At 43.6% G+C, this 25,141-nt stretch overlaps 1 protein-coding gene across 1 annotated transcript in view; it reads right to left on the bottom strand.

Moving 5' to 3' along the window:
• Positions 1-266: 266 nt before the first annotated feature.
• MAP3K20 (mitogen-activated protein kinase kinase kinase 20) overlaps positions 267-25,141 on the bottom strand; it is a 92,079-nt gene continuing 67,204 nt past the window's right edge. The window contains exons 12-20 of the mRNA XM_039555590.1: positions 24,921-24,965; positions 24,011-24,041; positions 23,752-23,891; positions 22,514-22,576; positions 21,426-21,518; positions 10,407-10,523; positions 8,807-8,881; positions 7,623-7,773; positions 267-3,306 (exon numbers count right to left, since the gene is read on the bottom strand). Of these exons, the coding sequence (XP_039411524.1) occupies positions 2,627-3,306; positions 7,623-7,773; positions 8,807-8,881; positions 10,407-10,523; positions 21,426-21,518; positions 22,514-22,576; positions 23,752-23,891; positions 24,011-24,041; positions 24,921-24,965 (1,395 nt within the window). The 3' untranslated portion in view covers positions 267-2,626. The remainder of the gene's footprint in view (positions 3,307-7,622; positions 7,774-8,806; positions 8,882-10,406; positions 10,524-21,425; positions 21,519-22,513; positions 22,577-23,751; positions 23,892-24,010; positions 24,042-24,920; positions 24,966-25,141) is intronic.

Here is a 25,141-nt window from a genome sequence, read left to right as displayed (position 1 = left end):
ACTGCCAGGGATATGTGTGTGGATGGAGGGCAGTGTGTCCAGCTCCTGCCATGCAAATCTAGACATACTGGTACTTAAATATGGTTGGCTTTAACAGACTTGTAAGAAAACCCTAAGTGAACATAACATGGCTCCTTTCCAAAGAGCATTTCCTGAGGCGTAGCTGCCTGAGACAATCTGATTTTACACATTGCTGTGCATGGTCTTCTAGCTGCATGTTAGTAAAACATGAAAAAAAAAAGCTCAGCTTTGTAAAGTACTGGGGGTGTGTGTGAAAATGTAAGCACAATTTTATTTATAATGCATTATCACCAAGATAGGGAGTAGCCACATTAAAAATGATAAAAACAAGATGGAAAACTAGATCTTGCTGAGAATTTTTTTTTACAAGTTCACTCACTGTTGCTTTAACCAGCAGTGCTGGTGCAGCAAAAGGATTCCTAATCAGTCACTAATGCATGATTGTTTAATTTTAATGGGCATGATCAATACCATCCGCTCCTTCTTTAAATGCTAATGAACACTTTAATACAACAGATGTGGACAAACAGTACATTGCAGATTAAAATGAGGCACAGCACTAAATAGCTTACAAACAGCAGAGGAATCCTGCTGGACATCTTGACAAACAACCACAGGCAGCTGATAAATCTTGAATTGCCACCACCAGGCCACAGTGTCTCAGGCTTGGACAACTACACTGCCATCCTGATCACCCCAGAAGAGAAAGGTGCCCTTCCAAGCCCTTGCAATTTCTTTCTTAGGATTTGTGCAGGCCCAGCTGTGATTCCTGAGATGCATATCCAAATTTTAATAACACAAGCACATTTCTAGCAACTACTCTCAGGTGCAGTTACTATCAGTTGGTATCCTCCAACCCATTTTGGTCATGGCAAGAAATGTCAGGGGAGGATCCCCAACCTTTACAAAATCCCAGTCCCCTCCTAAGTTGTGACAGAGAAACATCCAGTACTAGATTGTCCATGTCACCCAAATTAGTTGTCAGGCTCAGTAAACCAGGGCCAGAAGCTGGGTTACTAACTAGCTTTCAGCCAGTTTGAAGCAACAAGAAAATGGCAAATGTTGTTACCACAGGGCATCACAACCAGCTGAATTCACTTCAAGGTAAAGCTTCTCTTTTTTTCTGCTCTTAACTGTTGTCAGAGGTAAAGGCACTTCAGTGAGAGAGATGCAATTCCTGACACCTGGTGTCATTTGTGTCTTGCTCCATTGGTTTTGGTGGACCCTGTCCTGAATTCATGAAATGTGAGTCCCAGTTCTGGTAGGTATTGGAAACTCACCCCAGGGCACAGCCCTCACTGGGGCTGGTGGCAATCAGAGGAAGGAGAGTTGCATGTGCCCACAGGAGTGGCCTTTGTGTGGAGCAGGGAATTTAGAACATCCAGTGACAGGGCTATGGTGATGCCCCCTCACCCTGAGCAGGTGACATGCCAGCAGCTCTGCCAGCATTGCTCACAATGGTGTGCCAGCGAGTACCATCTGGGATTGATGGTGTGCAGCACCCTGTTCAAAGGCATCTCTAATTCACAGTTCCTTGGCTTTCAGAGTATACCATGCATTGCTTTGGGTTCAGCTTCCTTTATCTCTTTCTTCCTTTTTTCTTCTCTTGCATCTTGTGAAACCCAAAATTTTTTTTCTCCTTTTTAATTGTGTGAAATCAACTTGGAGTGAAAAGGCCACGAAGAAACTTTCTGACGCCAACTGAGTCTAAGCTGTGTCTTTGTTCTCAGCAGAGCTAAAGACCACATTAATCAGAAACTTTGCTGACCTTGTCTTTACTACCTGAAGACTGAAAGACAAAAGCGACACAGTCTGGCCATTTAAAAATTCAATTAAAAAATACCAGCTGCACAGGGATAAATATTATCATAGACCTCAGTGGGGTTAGTTGTAACTATGATAAAAGGCAATGCCTTCTTCTCACTCTATTTTAATTTTTTTTCACCAAAAGAATAAAGCGTAGTTTTTGATTCTCCTTCTGATTAAGACAACTGTGTATGTGACAGAGTGTGCTCAGTGGTGTTGGGTAGCTAATGTTGCGGCTTTTAATAAGGAACAAAGTAAGAAATTCCTGAGAAGGGATGGCAAGCTGAAAGTGGAGAAGTGAAGCTATTAAAGTGGACCTGAAGAAAAATGTCCCTGTGTCCCTTTTTTTCAGATTATGCTGGTCTGATAAAAATACTACCTCTTCCTAAAGCCCTGGCAGAAGCAGAATAGACAAGGGGTGAGGAGACTCTGCTCAGAGCTGGACTCAGCATCTAGAGGCAAAGTGAGGTGAGGAGAGAGGTAACAGCACAACTCTCCTAAGGATGAAACGGAGAGCCTTTCATTGTGGCACCTGGCTGTGCCTTACGGATTTTATTTTTGAAATATTAAGCAAATGAGTGGATATCCAGTCAGCTGAGAACACAAGCAGCCAAACAGAGGGGAGAAAATCAAATAAAATCCCTTGGTGCTGACAGTGACAGGAGGAGAGGTGGCAGCTCCCCCTGTCCACTGCCAGGCCACAGCCAGACGGGTACCGGCTTTGGTGCAGCAAATTTAATAGGAGCAGGCATATCTTCTCTGGGTTGAACGTTCAGTTAAATAAAGGGCCAAATTCCTCTCAGAACATCCTCCGGCCCCGCCAGCTCCCCCTGGCTCTGTCCTTTCCCGGCTTGCCGGCGGCCTGCCTGTGGGGTTTCCTTGTGTGCTGCACCTTTATCCACCCGCCCTCGCTGGCTCTGCTCTGCCCTTCGCCCCTCCTGGGCTCGCTGTCACTCTGTGGGGGCATGCCAGGGATGGCCGTGGGCTGCGGAGGGGTGCGCGGGTACCTGCGGTGCTGGGAGGCCGGGGGGGCCGCTGGCAAAGAAGTCCTGCTGGGTCTTCCCGCGTGCCGAGGGGGCACTGGGGAGCTGGTCCCACTGCGCCGCCCGTCCGAGGAGCTGCGGGAGGTAGCGCTGTGCGAGGCATTTCTACCTTTGCCCGCAGACCTGTCCCTCTCCGAAGGGGTGTCAGAGGCTGTGCTGGAGGCGCTGCTACCTTTTGAGTTCAAGTGCAGATTTGAAAGGTTTCTCATCAAACTGTGTGACAGGGGAGAGGAATTCCTCGAGTGGCTGATGGACGTGAGCTGGTGACTGACCGGAGCACGTGTCCTCCTGACGGCAGCAGCGTAGGAGTCCTGGCTGCGAAGGTAGGGCAGGTAATGGGTGACTGTGGTCGGGCTGTGGGGGTGGCCGTGCTGGAGAGAAATGGCTTTTGCTATCTGGTGCATGCGCAGTGTCTGCATCCACTGACTGTCAGTGCCTGGCAGGGAAATGGAAACAGAGTCAGCTTTCTGTAATCGATGGAAAACAGCTCTCAAGTTTACCGAAGGTGTGAGGTTAGGTACCAGCGTTTCTCTCAGAAGAACCTCAAACCGCCCTTCCCCTCCTAGCCTTGCAGCAAATAGTCCTAGGTTTGAGTATGTTCAGTGTTATGGTTGAACATAATGTTGGGCTTTTAAAATAGCAAGTGATACAGATATTTCTGATGCCACTGCAGATTATGGAGCTTAGACCAGAATACACTTACTGAGCCATCGACTTGGCTCTTCAGGTGGGTTCCCACTCCCAGGTGCCTCCTGGGCTTTTGAACCCAACCTGGTTTTAAACATGCCCTATGATGCTCTTAGCAACCTCAGCAGATTTCTCCACAGCTTTCATTACAGAAGAGCCTGGAGACCTCCAGAGCAGGCACAGACATCACCCCAAGGTACCAGTACTGCTGCAACATTGCCTTCCAGCTGCATCTCTCCCATCCAGCACAGTCGTGCTGTTCGCAGCCCAGCACAGAGAGGAAGCGGTGCAGAGCCAGTGCAAATCCCAGCTGTGGCAGCCACGTTCACCTCCTCTGGCTCCAATTTCTTTTCAAACTACTATACACCACAAAAACCAGAGCTACTTCAGTTGTTGCTGCTACTACAAATTCAGAATTCAATCCACTTGGCATCCAGCTTCATGCAGAAAACCCACTCTGTATGTGGAAAAGCCAGTGAGGCATCAGGCTTCAGCCAGCCTGGCTCAGACAGTGCTTAACTGTGAGCAACTCAGGGTATTACAGTTCCCTCTACATCTACTGTCACAGCCCTGGGGTCGTAACAAAAGTTGTAGCTTTCAGAGATCAGACTGAAGTGGTTTTGAAAGTCAGTCCTGTGGTTTCCATGAAAGCCTTTAGCAAATACAATAGCTGTAAATTTTCCATTTGAACTGCAAGGGCTGCCTGGTTTGCTACTTCGTGGGTAGAGCAGAGAACAGGAATTCCTCTTATCTGAGGCCACAGCTCTGGCCAAAGATCCATAGGGAGCAGGTAAAATAATTTTGTTCTAGAGAGATTTGAATGATTTGTCGTTAAAGATTGCTAATATCATTCCAACAGGAAAGCATAACCCTTGCTGCCTCTTGCTGGAACACTTCACTGACCATGGGGAGTTTTGTGGGAGCTGGATAGCGGCTCTGTCCTCATTAGGATTGCTCCTGTTAAAATGTAATGGATGATCTCTTCCACTCCTCTTTTCCCCAGACTTTGTTTGAATCCAAAGAGATTTAAATCACTTCAACTTATTGTCAAGTATGTCAAAAGGAAACTGTCTTTCCTGTTGTAGTGTGTGTGACATCGACACAGCAGATAGGTCCACCTGCACTTAGAGGTGAACCTTCTTTCAGAGAAAGACAGATGGGAATTGTCTCCTCTGCTTCTTAACCTCCTTGAAAGTCATGGTTTCAAAAGAAACATGCATGCCAAAGTGTACTTGCTAGACAGTATCGCCTCTGTCGTTCCCCCGTGCCCTCCTACCAAGGATGTGGATGTAAATCACAGACCTCATAAACCTGGAAACAGCAGGCTCAGGACTCGAGTTTGGGTTTTCATCTGTTACCAACACTCAGGTGGCCATCACAGACCCCATGGGACCAGTGCTGATCTCCCTGAGCAAGGGGCTCCCTTCAGACTGTTCAGTCCTTGCTCCTTACAGCCAACAGCAGTTGCCAGGCCAGGATCCAGCTGCCCAGCAAGGATCTCCCAGTGTGCCCTGTGGGGCTGCCTCTCATGGGTTGGAGGGCTTCTCCCTCACATGGTCTCTGAGCCACCAACTCTGTACACTGAGTGAAGTGCTCTGTGTGGTAGCCCACAGAGGCAGTACCTTCACTGCCGGTTATTTTAGCCTATTAGACAGGTATTACCCATACCTCTGTGCTTGGATTTGGTGGTCTTTTAAAACTGGGATAGGTGGTCTGGTAAAGAAGACAGGCCAGAAGGTTTGCTAGAGCTGAGGCACAGCTTTCGTGCTGGCTGGTAACCCACCTGCTCTGAACTGTGCCTATTTAATTGGCTGCTGACAATACATTAGTGCCTCCATGTAACTCCTCCAGTGTGCCAAAGGGACAGACAAGCTCTCCCACCACTCACTGAAAAAAAGCAACCATTTCGGCTTACAGCGGCCAAGCCAACCTGTGAAGATACACACCACACTTTGGTATGGCTGCAGGGTTCATCACCCCAAAACCAGGGTAACCTCTATCTGCAAAGCTATCTGCAGTAAAGATGTGTCTTCTAGGACACTCTCTAGGTGCCATTAGCGTTACAAGACGTAATTGTGTGGCAGATGGATCACAATTGCTTAGGAATAAGCACACCCATTTTAGATGTGTCTGTAGTCCAAGTCCAGCACCTCTGGCTTCACAAGGCCATTCTCCTACAGTTGCCAGTAGTGTACAAAATTGAGAAGTTCTTCCTCTGCTCACTGGCATCTTGTTCCAGCTCCTGTACTGCCCCTCAGGTGTCCCAACCCAAACACTTCCGAGAAAAACAGCTTGGCTACCAAACACTTTTACAAAAACAACAGCACATCTTAAAGGCAGAACTGTGCTAGAGTCAACTGAGCCAAGTGTGAATCTGTCAGCAGCATACATTAATTAGGAAATGAAAACTGGAAAAGTGGAAATTGTAAAGCCCACTGCATTATTAAATGTATCTCACTGAACAAATCAAGCCTCAGAACCCATAACAAACACCATTCCAGAAGTCAGATAATGATGAGCTAGGGCTGGCTCAAATGGGCAAGCTGAGCTGTGGAAGAAGAATGCAGTGGGAAGATTTCCACAATTCCTCACAGAAGAGCAGGATGTCAGGAGCACTTGTGTCTGCCAGGCTGGCAGTATGGTACCTGTCAAAACAGCCTATCATCCACAGGGGACTTTTTGGCACCCCACATGCAGCTTCTGAGGCTACAGCCTCAGTGTGTGTGTCCCCCTGCAAGAGCACTGGCCAGAGCAAGAGCAATCTGCACCCACACATCTCTAACAGGAGGTGCCCTTTATCCAAGCCCATCCATGCAAAGCTGTGTGCTGGGTGGCTAAGGGTGGGAGGGAAGAGCTGGCCGAAGCACTCCAGTTGAGTTTGAGCTTATCACCATGGACTGCTTCCAGCCTGCTTCCTATAGGAGCATACAGGTCATTCCCCTTATCCTTCAGAGACAGGTAACAGACAGCCCTACCAGAGGGAAAAATGGATCTGACGGCCACCAATGTAAGCAAGTTATTCAGGGACATCAAGACTGGAGGCAGCCTGGGCTGCAATGATCATTGGTAGAGTTTGCAGTTCTGAGGGACATGGGTCAGGTAACGTTAGGCTCACGAACTTTAGAAAAACAGACTTCCAGCTCCTCAAGGACATAGTCAATAGAATCCCCTGGGAACAAGGGAGTGGAACAGAGCTAGCAGATCTTTAAGGAAGTCTTCCATAGAGTGCAAGAGCTCTCCAGGAGCAAGAAATTGGGCAATGAAGGCAAGAGACTGGTGTGTCTGAGTAGAGAACTGCTGGTCAAAGTCAAGGGAAAGAAGCGAAAGCACAGCAAGTGGAAACAAGGACAGGCAACCTGGGAAAAGTATAGACCTGAAGTTTGGTTGTATAGGGATGTATTGAGGAAGGCCAAAACAATGCTGGAACTGAACCTGGCAAGGGATGCAAAGAATAACAAGAAGGGTTTCTACAGCTATGTTAACAAAATAAGAAGATCAAAGAAGCTGTATCCCCCTGATAAACAGCACTGGAAAACTGGTGACAACAGATGGGGAGAAGGCTTTGCCTCAATCTTCAATGGCAGCCTCTCTTCCCACTCCTATCAAGTCAATGGATAGCAGGATGAGGACTGGAGAAGCAAAATGCTTCCTGATCTTAAAATGATTCCTGTCAGTGGACAAGGGAAGAGCTACAGATGTCATTTATCTGGATTTCTGTAAAGCCTTTGACATGATCACCCCCAACATCCTCTCTCAATTGGACGGAGATGGATTTGCTGAGTAGACTCTTAGGTGGATAAGGAATTGGTTGAATGGTTGCATGCAGAGGTCAATGGCTCAGAGTCCTGGTATACATCAGTGACAAGTGATGTCCCTCAGGGGTTCATATTGGGACCAGTGTTATTTATTATCTTCATCACTGACATACAGAGGGGTCAAGGGCACCCTCAGCATGCCTGCAGGTGACACCAAGCTGAGTGGGGCAGTTGATGTGCCCACTTTTTGCTGTTCTCCCCATATACACCCTGCCTATGTCAGCAATAAAGTTCATATGTGTTGACTCACCTGAGTCGGATCTGCTCCGTGAATTCCCCTCCGAGTTGGAGTGTGAGGTCTGTATTATGAGCTGTACTGCCTCAACCTCGTCCTGTGCTTTCATCTTGCTCCAGCAGATAGCTTGGATGTGCCTTGTGCTTTTGGGAGCTCTAACATCACTCTGCTCAGGAAGGACACAAGTGTGAGGATGTAACAACACACAACACACTAAGCTCCCCTATGAGGGGACTTCCACTAGTGCCTGGGTGGCAGCAGTGCTTTCAATATAGAGTCTGTCTTGCAAAACCACTTAGCTAGTTCTCAAATATTTTTAGACTCTAGATAATTTTGGCTGGTACTTGTGATTATGCTAAAAATGTGGTAGTGAATAACTGCATCAATTCTTGTACCCTGTGGAGGAAAGATCTGAAGGCCTTCCTCTAGAAACACAAAAATACATTTTACTAGTTCTATTAATGTGAGCATCAACTGTGCACTGCTTTCTGCTAAAAGAGGTAGGACTAAGCAGGTCTTTTTGCAGAGGGACCCCCAACAAAATTTTCCTGGAGTATAAAGCTCTTCAGTCTGCTGTTAAGGACCTATGAATCCTGTGAGAAACTTCAGCCTGAAAAAAACTACTTCGGCACTTCTGAGACAAGCAAGGCCCAGGATTTCCCCATCTCTCCATCACTGCCTGAATCCTTGTTCAGGACAGAGCTGGAATCTCATTTACTAACCTTCTTCTGACACACAGTAAGTCTTTATAAAATACTTACAATCACTTTTGTAAGTAACTGCAAACTGTTTTTACAAAGCTAATTTCTATCACATCAAATTGTATTCAGGATTTTATCTTATCTTATTCTTGATTTCTCATTTTCTATCTTCTCCTGTTGCTTCTCTGCTCTCCTAATTAGCACATCATTGAAAAGATAAAAACCAGCTTCTTTAAATAATGCAAACATCACTGACCATTACACTTCAAGCAAAAGGAGCTTTCATCCTTGAGAACAAGAGCCATCGCAGGCCGCAGTCTGCGGCCATTGTCTCTGTAAACTTCATTCAGCTTTTGCTCTGGACTTTATATTTTACAATTAATTACAGGCTGCTGAGACTTGATTACAGGATATAACAAAGCCAGAGGATGTTATTTCCACACCTCCTGTGTAGGTTTTATCTTGGATCAACTATTTTATTTGTTTCTTAGATCTTACCTCATATGTAACAACACATTCTACAGACTGGTGTTCTTCTATGCCCACAATCCATTTCTCCATTACAAACGGTGGCTGGAAAAAACATGGTGGGAGTTTTATAAGGTGCTCTTCACTGCCCCACTTGTTTCTAAATCGCCCAAAAGGTATTTACAGCATTTGCCTCTTTTCATTCATTCCTATATTGTTAACATCAATACTAATCTTAATATTTTATGAGACAAAGCGATATATTTTTGAAATATTTACTTCCCTGTTTACAAAAGGAAACTGAGAAGAGATTTCCATACATAACACACAGCAGATGAGACAACATGGAATTTTTTTGTGGGGGCATAAACCTTTTTCAATTTCATGCATGTACACTTTTTTCCCTGCTAGATCTACAGAGGAAAACATGAACAAATATCTATAGATTCTCAGAGATATTCCTTGACAAATATAAAAAGGTTGAAGTATGTGAAAAGGTAATGGTACTGTATGTAGCTGTTGGTTTATTTAACTTCACAGCTTTTTTAAAGGAAAAATTGAAATGTCCAAGATTAAAATTAGACAGAAAACTAATATAGTAATAGCAACAGTAATAATAATAATAACCAAAAAAACCCCACAAGTGTTGTTACAGAAATCAGTAATTATAAAAATAGTATTAGCATGAATTAAATATTAGAATCTTCTTTGGCAAATACACCTATATCATATTTTCCTTACAATTTTTACTGTTGACAATCTGCTTTTTCATTTTTTTCCTTCAGAAAAAATAACTAAAGGCTTCCCCCCCAATTTTGCCCCAAAAACTCACAGCTAAAAGCACTCAAGAGTTTGGGTGTTTTTACCAGTGCACATTAGAGCAGCATTCTAATTGGCAATCAAGCTGTATATTTTTTCACTTAGAACTTTATTTTGTTAGCTATTATCAAGGGGAGCATATTAATAAAAACAAACAATTAAAATAATAGCTAACAAAATGCCCTCTGTGTTAACAAAACTTCTGTTCCTTAGGAAAAAGCAGTCTAAATGCTTACTGGTAAATATTTACAGGCAGGTTCTGAAACAGGGTAAAATGCCCAGTGACAATGAATTGCAGATGTTCAGTGCTGTACTTTCTGCAATGGGTTTCAGTCTTTGCAATCCACTGTTGCATGAAAGAGAGAGTTTTAGAACCAGGTAAAATTTCTAAAACCGTGCCAAAAAGAAGAAAAAAAAAAAAAAAAAGAAAAAAGCCAACAAAACGCCCCCGACAAATTACATGAAGTTTCTGGAACATTTAAATTGGTTTCCTCTCTTGAAAAATCAAGCAATTTTTTGAACATTCTTTTCTTCAAAAGGGGTAATAAATTCAGAGGATACAACATGGAATTAAAACAAGAAAATATAAATTAGTTCCTTCTCTTATTTGTCTATTGTTAACATTATTGTCAGCTTAAAGGAAAACCAAAATACCTAACTCCTATTATGATACAATTCTATTTAAAATGTGCATTTTATTTAAAAGCTGTCAAGAGATTGAGCTTCTGCAAGCACAAAAGTCGACTGCTGTGGTATTTTATGTCTTTGTTTGAGATCTGTGAATTTGTGAAAGCTTTAAGACTGTAAATACCTTCGTCATCTTTAAAATCTCTACATCAGGTAGGTTAGTGTTGAATGTCACATCTTTTATGTAGGTTATTGCAATTTCATCCCCGTCCATCTCCATGTACATTTTCCATTTACAATCCTATGAATAATAAAAAAAAAAGAATGTTGGATTGTTAGAATACAAATAGGAAAAAAAAACCCCAACAACAAAACCCAAAATGAAACAAAATGAAAGCTGAAGCAACCTGAAATCTAATCCTCAATATATGAAGGCAAAAAACAACGCAGCAAGAAAGTTAAGGAACATATACATGTTTTAGGATATGCATGTTTGCAGTACAGTGTTGATAATGGAAAACCCTCAGTCTTCTTGTTCCCTCTTCTCTTAGCTCAACCTGTGAGGCAGCAGCCACGCTGACAGGTCTGATGTCTTCCGAGGTGTGGTGTCCCTGAATGACCTCATTCAGACAGACAGCCTGTTGCAGCACGTGGTTTGGGAGCTCTGCACACCCACCCTGGGGCAGTGGGGGACAGGCAGTGGTGGGAGCCATCACTTGGGGTCACAGCCAGTGCTGGCAGCCAGCCCCAAGGATATCATCTTGGTGAACCCCAGAATAAATGACCAGAGTCTGCGCAACATCTTCAAGACAATCACTCAAATAATGGGCAAAAGGATGAGCTTGTTCTTACAGCTCAGTTATTTTAGATACCGAGAGCCCAGCGAGGCACTGAGCATCCTCAACTTGCGCTTGCCTCCAATTGCACTATTAATTATAAACAAGCTCAGCTTAGAAAATAATCACAGTGAGTCTAATAAACCAAAGCAATAAAAGGTATCCTTAATTCCCTGAGCTGAACAGGGGACCAACATCCCACACTTTGCACAGGTGTGAGCCTGCAGAAAGTGACAGCTGGCAGCATCCTGCAGGACATCCCACACAGACTGAGTGCTGGAGCTGGGGTTTGTGTCTGTGGCCAGGGAGGCTCCCACTGGGGACCAGAGACTGCTTGTCCATGGTGCAAACCAGACAACATTTGCTGGTCTGCCCAGCAGGTGCTTTGGGGATGAGGTACTGTGCAGTGCACTGAGCTCCTTCAAAAATCAGTCCCCTGAGGGACCACAGGGCTACAGTGAAGCAGAGTGTCTCTATCTTCATACAGGAAGGAGGGAATCTTCCCTTCACGGAGACAGGAGCTCCTCCAGACATGCCAGGGGTTCAGTAGGGTCTGTGTCTGCTACAGGCCACCTGTAAGGCAGGTGTGGGCGCAGTGCATGCAGGAGGCAGTCTTCACCTTGGTTTTGCTCAGAAAATGCAAAAACTTTCAGTGGGGACACAGATGGACACTTCGGGCTGCAGGCTTGTGTAAGGAGCTATCTGCAAAGACAAACGTCCAGCAGCCTAAAAAGCATCCGTTCACACAGGTGATTTCTGCTGGTGTCTGCACGTGTATCTCTCATAAATGTAATGTAGGAGCTCAGCCCTCAGAAGGCTCAAAGCTTTCCATCATGCATTGAATTGGTAATTCCAAGATAAAAGTAAACTGAAATATAATCATTTCTGAACTGCAACAAGAAATTATGTTTATGACAGCATTTGGCCCTGTGTGTCCATCTGTCCCCATTGAAGGCTTCCACATTTTACAAGCAGAGAGGGCGTGTGAGTTGGTTTTCGCACTACCCTGGTGTGAGTTTGAGCGATGGGAACTGCAGTTCAGTGGTCAGGGCACCAGCCAAGACTCAGAGGCACCAAGTTCAGTTCCCAGTTCTGCTACTGGCTTCCTGTGCAACCTGATCAGGTGCCAGAGTCACGCTGTGCCTACATTTCCTAATCACGGACTGTATCTCTTTGCATGTCTCTTTTCTGTCCTGCTTTTTGCATTTGTGAGCTGACCCAGGGTAATGCCTGTCCTGTCCCAGGCAGTTCAGCACTGTGCACTGGCCCTGACATTGGCTGAGCAGGCCACGTGCTTTGAAACAGCAACAGCAAAGCAAGTTGTCTCTGACTCCTCCTCATCTCTCGAACTGTGCTCCTCTCCTTGCCCACAACGTTCTTGCTGCCAGACTTTTTTGCAGGACATTCATGCTTCTGCCAATCAAACCTGAGGTTAGAGACAAGATGCTTGATGACATTTCTAAGTTTTATGAAAACACCTGAGCCAAGAAAAGAAAAAAATATTGACATAAAGTACTATCCTCCAGTTAGTTCAGCACATCTGCCATCTCTGAATAGCACCAGTGCCAAGCACCTGAGAGCTAGAGCTGCACCTTGTGCCAGGGCTCCCAAGCCCTCCTGACTCAGGACTTCGTGCTGTTGACTCCCATTTCCCTGCAGACTAGATATGACAAATATGATCTCATTTTAATAAACAAAATAAATCAACCTACCACTTCTAGAGAAAAGTCTGACAAGCATCCAAGGCCTGGCAGGGGGTGGGCACTGCCGCTGCCTATCCCCTTGCGAGATCTGCTGCACAGGCAGGATCCCTCTCCATGTGGTCACAGATCAGATTGCCCCACACAGGGGTGGGTGGATACCTGAGGCCTGCATAAACACTGCCTTCCTCAGCTCTGAACTGCATCTTCAGAGAAACTCTCCTGTCCCTCAAATCCAGTCCCCAAACCTTTGGTCCTCCTTGGAGCCCTCTCCAGCAACACTGTGCCGATACCAAGAGGGCAAGATACCATACTAGGATACCCACTCTGGTCCCTCAAAAATTCATGTCTCATTTTATTTGGAAAGGTTTTCATTCTGTGTTATTAGAAAATCATTACTGGAAAGGAGAAAGAGAGAATGAGAGAGAGAAGGAGGGTAAGAGGAAAGAAAGGGAAGGGGACATTAGGAGAAAAAAATGAAAAGGAAGGAAGGAAGGGAGGGAGGGAGGGAGGGGAGGGAGGGAGGAAAGAAGGAAGGAAGGAAGGAAGGAAGGGAGGAAGGGAGGAAGGGAGGAAGGGAGGGAGGAAGGGAGGAAGGGAGGGAGGGAGGGAGGGAGGGAGGAAGGGAGGAAGGAAGGAAGGAAGGAAGGAAGGAAGGAAGGAAGGAAATAGAAAAGGCAGGAGGTAGGTGACTTTAGAATCAAGGCACTTAGCAAATGTCTAAGATAAGTAGGTGGCTACTTGTCTTACAAACCTAGTAACCATTTTGTTCAATAATGCAAGATTTGTGTGCTGCTGAAAGGGACATATTTCCCCATCTTCCAATGGAGTTTCAGGTTCTTGTAATAGGAGATGCTCACCCATTTAAGCAAAAATTTGACTAGAAAAACCAAGCATACGAATTTCAATTCTTTGATGAATTGTAGCCATAAGACTTCTTAGATCAAAACTACTTTTAGTGCCAGGCGTATGTGGGAAAATAATTTGGAAATGGCTTGTTCAAAGTGTCTGGTTGATAGATATGCTTACACAAGTCCTTCAAAGGGACTTCCTGGGACATCTTATCATTCAAGCATTAAAATACCTCCCAATATCTACCTGCTTGATTTTGATCTAAATAAAAAATTCCAGCTTTTTGTTTTAAAAATTTATCTTGTTTCAGAACTGAAAGGTACAACCTGCAAAACTCTGTGTGAAAACATTTCTGAATAACACTTGGACAAAGCCAATAAATGAACAACCTCTGAAAATTATTGTAGGAAAGAAAAGCAAATCACACATGTATTTGAGCTGCTTCTCCTCAGCTTTGAAACAGAAAGTAAGAACACTTTAAAAATTAAGTCTCCAGCTTACTGTGGTGACAATACTCCTTTAACCCCATATGCGTTTATGTCTGCAAAAAAAACCTGAAAGGAAAATGAAAAAGATCAGGCACAGGCTCTAAACAGCAAACACACATCCTGCAACAACAGCTTAAAACCTTTGCTAGGGAGGCACTCCATTTTTCAAGGGGGCCTAAATCAAGGATTAATTTTAAAATCACTGGTTGCAATAAACTTTTTTGGTTTTTTAAAGATTGAAATAAAAATTGAAATGGCATTGTAGCAGATAACTGGATATTAGAAGAAAAGTAAGATGTAGTGCAAGATGAAACAAATATGAAAAAAATGTTGGCCATGCTGATACTAAAAGTAGTAGCATGTTGATGATTTAGGTCTCCAGAAGCTCCTTTACATTCTTAGCTATTATCTATCTCGGCTGCTGAAACCTGCTGTTTTAAAGGCATTAGAGTTGAACATCTAGTGACAGCACTTGGGTTATTTATCATTATGTATCACCCTGCTACACTATATTTTATTATACTGGATTTAAGGGAAGATAACACAATTATGGTTAATTTGCTTCTCTTCTTTATATATATAGTGTCATGACCCACCACAGCTTTGTCCCATGAGATATTTTTAACCAAAAAGAAATCCACAAGAAACTCTCCCTAAAAATTCCATTAATAACCTCTTGTAGCATGTATAGGTTGCAGGGTCTGGAACTAAGAATGTTTTAATCTCTTCAGCAAAACAATGTCTCATAATGATGTACAGGACTATTGCTGCACTGATGAAGAATCATACATAATTCAGCACCTTTCACTTGGCACCACTGTGATATCCTCATTAGCAGTGGCTCACAGTGGCTGTCAGATGGTGTCCATGCGAATGCAGGCATTATATTGTCTTTGAGATGTGCAGCTGCTTCCATGACACTGCCAGTATATAAAAACATGACGCCAGTTTGTTTTATTTAGTGCTAAACCTTCCAGTTTGTAAAAACAAGGCTGACACAGAGCCTGACATGAGGCAGTGAAAATAATTAGCTCTCATTTTCTCAGCCTCCTATTTCCTTCTCCCCGCTGTGTTCTCTTTCCACTAAACCACCACATGTCAGTCGAAATGGGAGGCAATTAGTGGGCTCATTTCAGTCCCCACAACTGTGCTGAAAAGAAAGTATTTATGATGGCACAATGAACAGCTGAAAGATTAAATAACATTTGCCTTTTGAAAAGAAAATGACTTCTAGCTAAATGGGCAATTTTTGATTATTCTCAAACAAGCTTAGAGTAGTTGGTTTTTAAAATACAAGAAAGGAAAATGAGTCATTTTTAGGTGAAAGAATCAAATAAAACTTGACACAGTAATGCAAATAACTGATGTTTTATTGCAAAATATGTAAATGTGTTATACCCTTAACAATGGCTGGTGTCTCAGGTCAGGGCAGGCTGCTGCCAGCCAGGCTCCAGCAAGAGAAGGTGGCTCCACCGCCGGTTTTGTTTCAGCTGTGCAGGCAGAAAAAAAGAGGGGCGGAGGGGAGGCCTTGCGAGAGAGATGGTCTTAAAATGTACAGAAACAAAGCAAGCAGAAGATATATTTATGTTATCAGTTGCCTGGGTGCCTCCTCCGAGCCAGAGCCCGTACTCCTCTGCAAGGCAACAGGCACTGAATGGCTGCAGCTTTGCCTGGAGAAGCGCGAGGCCCTGTAACACCTACGCAGCCCAACCAGCAGTACCAAAAATATCTGTCCCCTGACAGCGCCCTTCTTCAACATCCAGCGCTGTGGAGCTCTGTGCACAACAGAGTGGCCCATAATGGTAAATACCAGGCACTGCTGTGTGTGCCCCGGGAACAGGGGCTTGCAGCAGGCAAGGCAAGAGCTCAGTGACACTCCAGCATTTACCAAAAGCTGCCCTTGCCATGTGATCAGAAGCAAACGGGGGTGTTGCAGTCGCAGGCACCATCCACATGAGCAGCCTGCTTGCAATAGCAGGATGAAGGTGGAAGCATGAAAAAGGAATCCCTTCCCTGAGGCCTGCATGGGTGCCCTCCTGTACTGTCCCCCAGTGGCATTTCCTGTGGACCACTCGTGGGGACAGTGTGCTGGAGCTGTGTGGACACCACACCCCCACTGCAGCACACGGAGGTGACTGCTCACACTCTGGGGCTTGCAGCTCTGCAAGACATTGGCTGTAGGAACAAGGGTGCACAGGAGCTCAGGAAAGGCATGGCAGGGCCACAGGACATGTCCTGCATATGCTGGGAACAAAGGCTCCTCTTCCAGGCTTTTGTCTGGATGGCACATGCCAAGCCTACAGATCACTGGGAACCTGTCTGTGCTCCTGCAGACATATCTGTGACCAAGGCTGTACAAGAGAGATATCGTGTGGAAGACAGCAAGTTAATTCAGTGGTCAAGGTATAAAAATAAATCTTTAGATTAAAAAGTCTAGAAAGTCAAGTGAGCAAAATACCTAGCTGAAAAGTCTGTATGTCTCTTCAGGGCTATGGAATAATTTCTAATAGGAATCCCTGGTCTAGCACTGCCTACACAAGCATTTTTAAAGGCCTTAGCTTGACTTTGACCTCAGTTACACATGGATGCTACAGCTGGAGCAGTCCCAGTGGAGATGATGGAGTTATACCAGTTCCACCTCTTGCAAAAACAATACATGGTCCTGAAAAGAGTCTTTGGAAGAAAATATCAAGAGTTCAGATCACCTGCACTGATCCACCTTCTTGGCAGACTATGTTATTCTGTTCTTAATGGTGGTGGCAATATTTTAATGTGGCTGTGGTTTCATTTTACAGCTTAGGTTATTTTTTGTGTCCCTTCACTGACTACTTGTTAGAATAGGAGCAAATCTATGAAAATAGCACACAAACACAGCTACTCTGATTTTTGCATTACCTATTAGTCTTTAGTAGTGAAAGCATTGTGCTTTGAGATGGAATTAAAGAGAGAGGATTTGGAAGATGAGGTTTTGAGACAAGGATAAATAACCCCATGTTAGAAAGTCAAGGTACCTGTGATTATTTTGCAAAGGAAGGATCAGAAAAAACCAATTCCTCTTCCAGCTATACTTACTGAAGAGGGTTAAAATACCCACAGAGCATGGAGACTATAAACGACTGAAAAACTGTAAAACTGCAATTTAAAATTTTATACCTTGGCTCTTGCTTCATTTTTAAGAAACTAAAGAAAGGACTTGTAAGCGTTGATATAGTGGGAGGGTGGAGAGGAACAAACAGCAGAAATGGTCTCAAGCACTTGTGAAACCGCATTCCAGTTACAACTACTTCAGTGCTGTTTTTTCGTGTAGTGCCTGCATTTTGCCAGCCTAAGCTTCTCCACATGAAGAGTTGGTCATAATGTCACTTTAAAGTAGCCTTAATCATATATTACCTTTTGCACTATACGTTTAAATAATAGCATTAAAATATATCTCAGTTCAGATAGCCAAGGCTAGAAAATAGTTCACACAGTTAGCAGATGGTTTTGAAGAGGCTCTGCTCCTTACCTTGTCAAATGGAGAGAGAGACAACTGGGGGAAAATAAGGCAAAATGGTGAGCCAACTTCAAGGCTTTGTGTTTGGATATAGGTCAAATTGTGCCACTATTGGTAAAAAAGGAAAACATTCAATGGCATAGTGAAATCTGCCCCTTTGAGGACCAAAACTAAAGAATGCATCAATAGAAGGCAAAAGGACTGTAAGGCGTCCTTCTCAAGGGGTTTGGTGATTCATCAGTGTGGAGCTGACATAGCTCAGGCACCTTTCCCTGATTGGGAAATTTTAATGAGCCATCTAGGATGAGAAAGCCATTGAAAATTCCCCCTGCAGTCCTGCAAATCAGCTCAAGCCACAACTGCCGGGATTTGTTGTTTTACTCTCCATCTTGGAGTTAATTGGTGGTCCCCTGCTTTTTTTTTTTAATTTGTGGGGAAAAAAACTCTAAATCTATCACCTTTCAGCTCATTGGGAATTGTGTACAGAAAGGTCATGAAAAGGCAGTAAATGGAAGTAACCACATAACTTGAACTACAAGAGTTGGAAAAGAAACCTCTAAAAACCAGGTTAGCTTTGCGGTGCTCACTCCTGATGCATTCAGAGAGCACAAAGGTCAACGGAGCTTTTATTGCCTCCAAAGATGCAACTAAAAAGGGAAGGAAACTGTAATGAAATGACTGCATCTGTCAGCTGGTGGAAACCAACATAATCCCACTACAAGATGCAGTTTAAATTAGATAAAAAATATGGGGCTGGTAAAGCTGTTTACTGGGAAGTCAGTGTTTCATTCAGCATACAGAAAAGGCTGAACATTCAAATGCTGTCCTGAAGCATATCCAGGAGGATCCTTGCTAAAAGGCACTGCCATTCCTAAGGCCCTTAAGTTTCTGCCTGCTGACGAAGGAAGGTGTGCTGGCTGTGCTGATGGGGCACGGTGCAGTGCCCGGGAGAGGACACCTGTGCCCTGAGGAACCATCTTCACACACAGATGGTGCTGTGCTCTTACCAGCCAAACACATCTGAATTAACCTGCACCCCTGAAATGGTTTCTGGGTCCTGGACCAGCTTCTCCAGCACTTTTATATCCAGTGGTATTGCTCTTTTTTCCGGTCATGATGCTCTCCATGGCTGTGCCCACTCCAGAGCTTTAGTTTGGACCAGGAGGCTTTTGTCCTGTGTGTCCATCCTGTCCCATGCTTGGGCAGAGCCACCTCTAATGACATGGATGGGCTTGCTTCCAGGTGCAACTAGAAGATGCACTACAATAACTAAAGGGAACTTGACCCAGAAGACCAGCACAGAGCCAGCCTGGTGTAAAATCTCCCAGCATGACCTGTTCTCCTTACAGAGCCCTCCCAGCTGAGCCTAACAACCTCCCTTGCTGTACACAAGTCTAGCAGCCAACACATCACCCAGGAAACACACACCCTCAATGTGTAACCCAGATTTGAGCTTATTGCTTCTTTTTGCACATGATTAGAACAGGAGAAATGCTTCTTAGCTAGGCAGCTGGTTATAGGGACTGATTAGGGTAAAGTTCCTTTGAGAAATTTATTTTTAAACTGATGTAGGCCAGCTTTTTAGCTATAAAGATGGTGGAAGGTATGATCCCAAGTGCTTCTGCTGACCCAGTTTTACAGGAGCAGGCACCACTCTTTTGCAAAAATGGGACAATAAAAGAAGTTTAAACCTTTCGATCCTGGTTTTTGCCCTATTCCCAGTTCATTTTGGAACAAATCTAGATGGCAATAGTAGCTGGCTCAAAGCGGCCTCTAGGGGAGCTACAAGATTGTATCCAGGGGTTTTCAAAGAAGCAAGCTAGCCAAATTTCCTATACAGTATGTACAACACCAGTCTTTGTTAGTGTTACATTTAATGCAAATTACTTGCCCATGTTGGCCCTAGCATCGTGCCCAAAAGCTCAGACAATCTACTTCTTCCAGTCCACTTTTTCAAACTGGCTCTTCTGCAACATCTTTAAAGGCAGGTACAAGTTAACGTGCAGATCTCAGACAGATGTTTCCAGCCCAGACATATTCAGGGGACAAACTGTGCATTCCCTGGAACGGCATCACTAAGCACATGGGGTGCTGCAGCAGGGCAGCTGACAAGGAAGGCATGCCTGGCATGCAACCACAGCTTGGGAGGGAATGGCTTCCTTAGAAAAGGGCCCAACAGCACACAGAGCAGACAGAAGCAATTAGGAGCTCACAGGGAAGGCAGGACCAAATAAAAAACGTTGTCAGAAGCCTGCAGAGGTTATGTCAATACTACACAGGCCCATTGAACTAACTCTGCCCTCTCTTAACAACTCTGCTTCTGTCCCATAGACTCTGCATACAGTCTCATTTGCACATTTTGCTGTCATGGCTAAAACATCTACTCATCTTCAAACTTTAGAGGTGTTAGTACAACATGAATTTCTCTACAGTGTGCAGAGGTCTATTTGCTCCTTCTTTTGCTCTTTCCTGGGGGTGGTTGCCCACCACCCTGCACTATGGCTCACAGCCTATATTGGAAATGGAAGGGAGATATGAGCTATTTTATGGACTTTTAGTTCCTTGAAGAGTTAGTTGCACATGGGAGAGAAAAATGCACACCTACAAAAAAGCAGCTGTACAGCTGCATAAGCAACATGCATTCAAGAACACTGTAACAGTCTAAGTAATTCACATAGTGATAAAGAAGATTTTTATAGGAAAGAAGTACTCAGGATAAAAGAAACAAACTAAAAAAGAAAATCTCCTGACAAAAAGCTTTTTCAAATTGATAAAATTATTTCAGTATGAGTACAAGTTCCTACTAAGTTCAAACCTAAATGCTTTCTCTGCAAGCACCACCAAGTACAGAAATCAAGAGACTTCTGCAAACAATATGCCCTGAAAGCAAAGCAGCCAGATAACACAAGATGAAAGTCAGCCTCCCACAAGTTTAGGGTGGACACACAATGCAGATTTATCAAATACAAAAGGAAACAAATCCTGCTGTCACAACCCCTGACTCTAGCTCAGAAATGCTTTGCACACCATTTCCACATAGATGATTAATTCTAAAACCCTTGAACTCAGAGTCCATGGCAAGCTGGACAAAGAAAACAAAAAGCACGGGACAAACCTCACTCTTGAGAAAAAACAATGTGGTAGAAATCCTTTGCTGGAACATCTGGAGTCATCAATACTCCTGTTACACAGGGTGTAATGAGAGATCCTTGAACCAGCTCGGCTCGGAGCTGAGGTTTGATTAGGATGTGGCATGCTGGCAATTGCCTTTTACCAGCTGAAGTGCAGCAGTTTTGTGCAATGTGCTGCAACTACCCCTCCCTCTTTCCCCAGTACCATGAGGGCACACAGTCACCACCAGGACCAGTCCCATCCTGCCCAGCCAGCAGCCGTGCATACCATGTATTTTCCAAACTCCTCTTGGTTGCATAGAACAGTATCTCCTTTCTGCTGAGACAAAAGGAAATCTGCCCACCAACATCAGGCATATGCCACGGCTCAACTGTTTTTAATAAACAGGTTATTATTTTACACCCATTGGGATAAAAGGAACAAAACGAAATCCCAAATTACAAAAAATACAATTTAAAGAATTGTTCACAAGAAAACAAAAGCTTTCAGCCAAAACTTTCTGTGCCACTCTTTCCTTCCTTGCCTGTTCTGGGGCATGGTTCCTCATCACTGATGCAGCCCCATTTGCCACCTTGACATTCAGTTGGCACTTTCCAAAATAAGAGGATTCTCATGCCAATTTATCTTTTGTGTCCAGAAGATACTGGGCCCTCTGAGTAGGGACTCTTAATCAAACCACCTGATCTAGCACTCCCAGCTTACCTTTGGACCGTTTCCTGGCTTCAAGTGATAACCAAAGACAAGTTCAAGATTCACTACTTTCTCTATGCTTTCTTCAGCTCCACCTGCAGAATCCTGCCAAAAAAAAAGGCAAAGGTGAGAATTCACATCTACCACAACCCACTGGGAGACAGGAGCACACCCTTTGGTGGCAGAAAGGATTTGCCTTTCAGATGCTAGAAGTCTGACAGGCAGCAGAAAGGAGACATCACACGCCAAGAGGGGCAAAGGCTTCTGCATGGGTTTAGGGTGGGTGGTGGATGGCAACTGGGAGATGCTGCACAGTTTCTGCTCCTGGCTGAGCTGCTCTGGCACAGTGCAGTGTCCCTGTGAGCATTGTGGCAGCCTCTGCCATTGGAATTGCAGCTGGCACGGCAAGGCGGCAATGCTCTGACTTTCATTTTCCCCTCCAGGGAACAGAGTTTTGCTATGTGCAAATTCGCTTTAAGTGGATTTCACTCTATAGCTGTGCAATAAATTATGACTAAAAAAGCTACTTCAGGATTTGGGGTCTAGAATTCCTTGATTAGTTCACTGAACTAAATCAGGCAAATATTTGATCTAGCAACACCAAGGTTCCCAAACACTCTCTCCCTTTTGCATGGGTCTTATTACTGATATCAGAAAACCAGTTGATTAACGTAAGGGTGACTAGACACTAAATCATCCTTCTCTCCTATAACATTAGCAAACTGAGGAGTCATGGGCTTATTCTGGGCCAGGAGTCTGCTGTTCTTCAGTGGTAATCAGCTGGTGGCAGCAGTTTGGAGGGATGGCTCTTCAAAGTAGTTTCTGATTAATGACAGCAAACTAATCACGACCAGTTGTCTTTTAATTTAATTCCACCAGCTCCATGATAAAATCTTAGAACCACCTTGAAAACAACTTTTATTATCCTATTACTTGTTCTGATGTGACCCATTGCTGCTGTTGACTCTCTGCATTTGTTCCAACCCTCTGTAGGAACTACAGCCTTGTCCTCCCCTGAATGGGGGCAAGTTGAGACATGAGAACAGTGAAATATTCATACCAGCACGAGAAGTATGTCTTATATCAACAATGAGACTTGCCTTAATTAATGGCGGAAAATGAAACAGATTTAGGTAGTCATGAGTTAACTTCTCGATAGCAGTCTAGAAAAAAAAATCAACAAAACCAGATGGCAGTTATTTAGAATCTCATCCTGCAAATACCAGCACAAAAAACAGCACAACTCCATGTGCCCTCTATTTCCCACTGTGGATACATTAGGGCATGTGTGAAGAGTTTAAAATACAGCCCTGTCCAGTAAACTGTTGTGGTAGATTGGGCCCGATTTACATTCAGAATCAGATCTGCTTAATCAGAAAAAGAGATGTTCAGGAGCTTGTTTTTGTTGTTTTTATTTATGCTCAAATCAACCCAGGAAGCTGAGATCTTTCATTCTGGACATTATTGACTTTATTAAGTTTCAATAATTTTCCCTGTAGGAAATGTAAATTAAATATATCAGTAATGGTGTGTGGGCATGGAAAAAACGGCTGATGAGCAAAAGGGGAATAAATCTGTGTGACTTATGAAGTTAAATTTGCAGGACTAGCAATTACAATACAAGTGTCTCTTTACTAGCAAATTGTGATCTAAAATGATTGAGACCCAACAGAATTATAGATGCTACTTTTAGAAAATCCCTTTTCCAAAGCTGACTGCCAGAAAACTGAACTCTCTCCTGTGGCTACAGTACTAGTACCATTGCTGCTGTCATGATCACATTTTCCAGACCGTAATTTTCTTAACCCATTACAAACATTAGATATTTAAAACACTGTTTTAAAGCAAAGTTCTAAGAGTAAAGAAACCTGGCTGTCAATCAGCTTTAGAGTTCTCCAACTGAGTTTTGTTAGTCTAAATATGCTTTACACTATAAATGAGATCTGGAAGTTGAGAAGTTGATATTTCAGTTCAAATAACTGTTTTTGTATCTGTTTCTCCTTCAGCTAAAGAGAGCTCTCTCTGAAGATTCCCAAGCTTTTCCGCTAGGAGAATGGCTCTCCTAGGTGAATCTGTAGCAGAACTGCCATCCAGCTCACCAGAAAACCAAGAACTTTAGAGGAGTATAAAGACTACAGCACATTTTCATGCCTCATAAAATGCTCAGGGTGCTTTGAGTTCTATATCCATATGAAGCTAGAACTCCATTTATTTTAGATATCAAATATGTTCTCTTTTTAGCCTTGTAACGTTTTTTGTTGCTAATACTACTGAAACCCCATAGACTCTAATATTCACACTATAACCTAGTGCAACATTCAATATATGCTGATAATACCTTTAAATGGATGATGTGTCCTCTGGAAACAATTCCCATGTCCTTTAGATCCTCTTCTTCTAGAAGAAGCAATTGCTTCCCAGTGATATGATGTTCCTTAAACAAGCTAGCATAGACACTCATTTCACCAGAAGTATCGCCTTAAGATAAAAGAGGTTATTCAAAAATCCACACAGCACTTTATTGGGGGGGGAGGGAATGAATAAATGTATATTAGTTCATAAATATAAATATGAAAGTACACATGAATAGCTTTTACCTTTTCTAGTAAGTTGTTGCATCCAGAAAAACTGCAAAAAAGAGGAATCAATCTTGAAGTTCAAATTATCACAATCTTGTATTACAGTTATTTGTAGTTCACAAGTAATCATCGTTTTTAAAATAAAATTTAAAAACATTTCTCACTTTGGGATGACTCAAGATTCACCAATGCAAGTGATTATTACTTCTATTTAGCTTTTCTAACCTGCCTTCCATTTTGCAGCCACCTTTCTCAGTTTATTGTCATGAAGAACTGAAATGACTGAAGCGGAAGCTGAGAAATGTCACGTGCTACAAGGACTGAAGTGAAGGAGCCAGGGCTTTTATGGCTTTTGCACTGGCTTTCCAGACAGTCCTTTGGTAAATGTCAGCCAAACAACCCCATGATGCACAACACACAAAGAGAGTGCTTGATAGGACATTGAAACACATCACTATGCCAGAGATAAAGCACTAATGTGTCTTGTTTAGCCTTTTAGCTGAATAAAAAGGTAAAAAGCACTCAATGCCATTATTTTATATGAAAAAGAGGTTCCACACCCCCTAAATAGCCCCAAACTTTTTTCAGTTAATTGCCATCCAGGTGGCACACAGTGGGATAAAACCTGTCCAGGGTCAGGTCTTCCACATTCGTTAAAGGAGGACTCAGGAATGCCCTCCTGGTTCCTGTCAGTTCCCAGCTCCCACTGTTTTTTGGACACTGGAGAATGTGGCTGTTTCAGGAAGGTAACTCAAATTCTTAATTTACTCCTGGTCGTTTCCAGGCCTTTCTGGGACACAAGTTTCACCAAACAAACAGCATCTCACCCTAGATGTTCTGATCCGGCCCTCCCTCCCACCACATCCACTGTAATTTGTTAGAGAGCTCCAGCAGCTCAAGCTTGGCCACATTAACACAAAATACTCACCACATCTTCTTCGGTCCATGCACAAATATCAAAGGAGGGCAGCAACTGTGTGAGAGATACGAATTGAAAAGAAAACCATCTGACCATTTTTCTCCCCTCCACCCAAATTTTACTCTGGTGGCCGATACTATTCTGTTCCTTTTTCCCTGCAAAGCGCAGGACTTAGGCTGTGACTTGTACTAAACCATTGGATTCACAGTGATCATGGGCTGGCTCCAACA

Source organism: Corvus cornix, chromosome 7 (assembly GCF_000738735.6).
Source record: "Corvus cornix cornix isolate S_Up_H32 chromosome 7, ASM73873v5, whole genome shotgun sequence".
Classification (NCBI taxonomy): Eukaryota; Metazoa; Chordata; class Aves; order Passeriformes; family Corvidae; genus Corvus; species Corvus cornix.
Note: the sequence above shows the minus strand (reverse complement) of the source record. Positions and strands in the feature narration are given on the sequence as shown.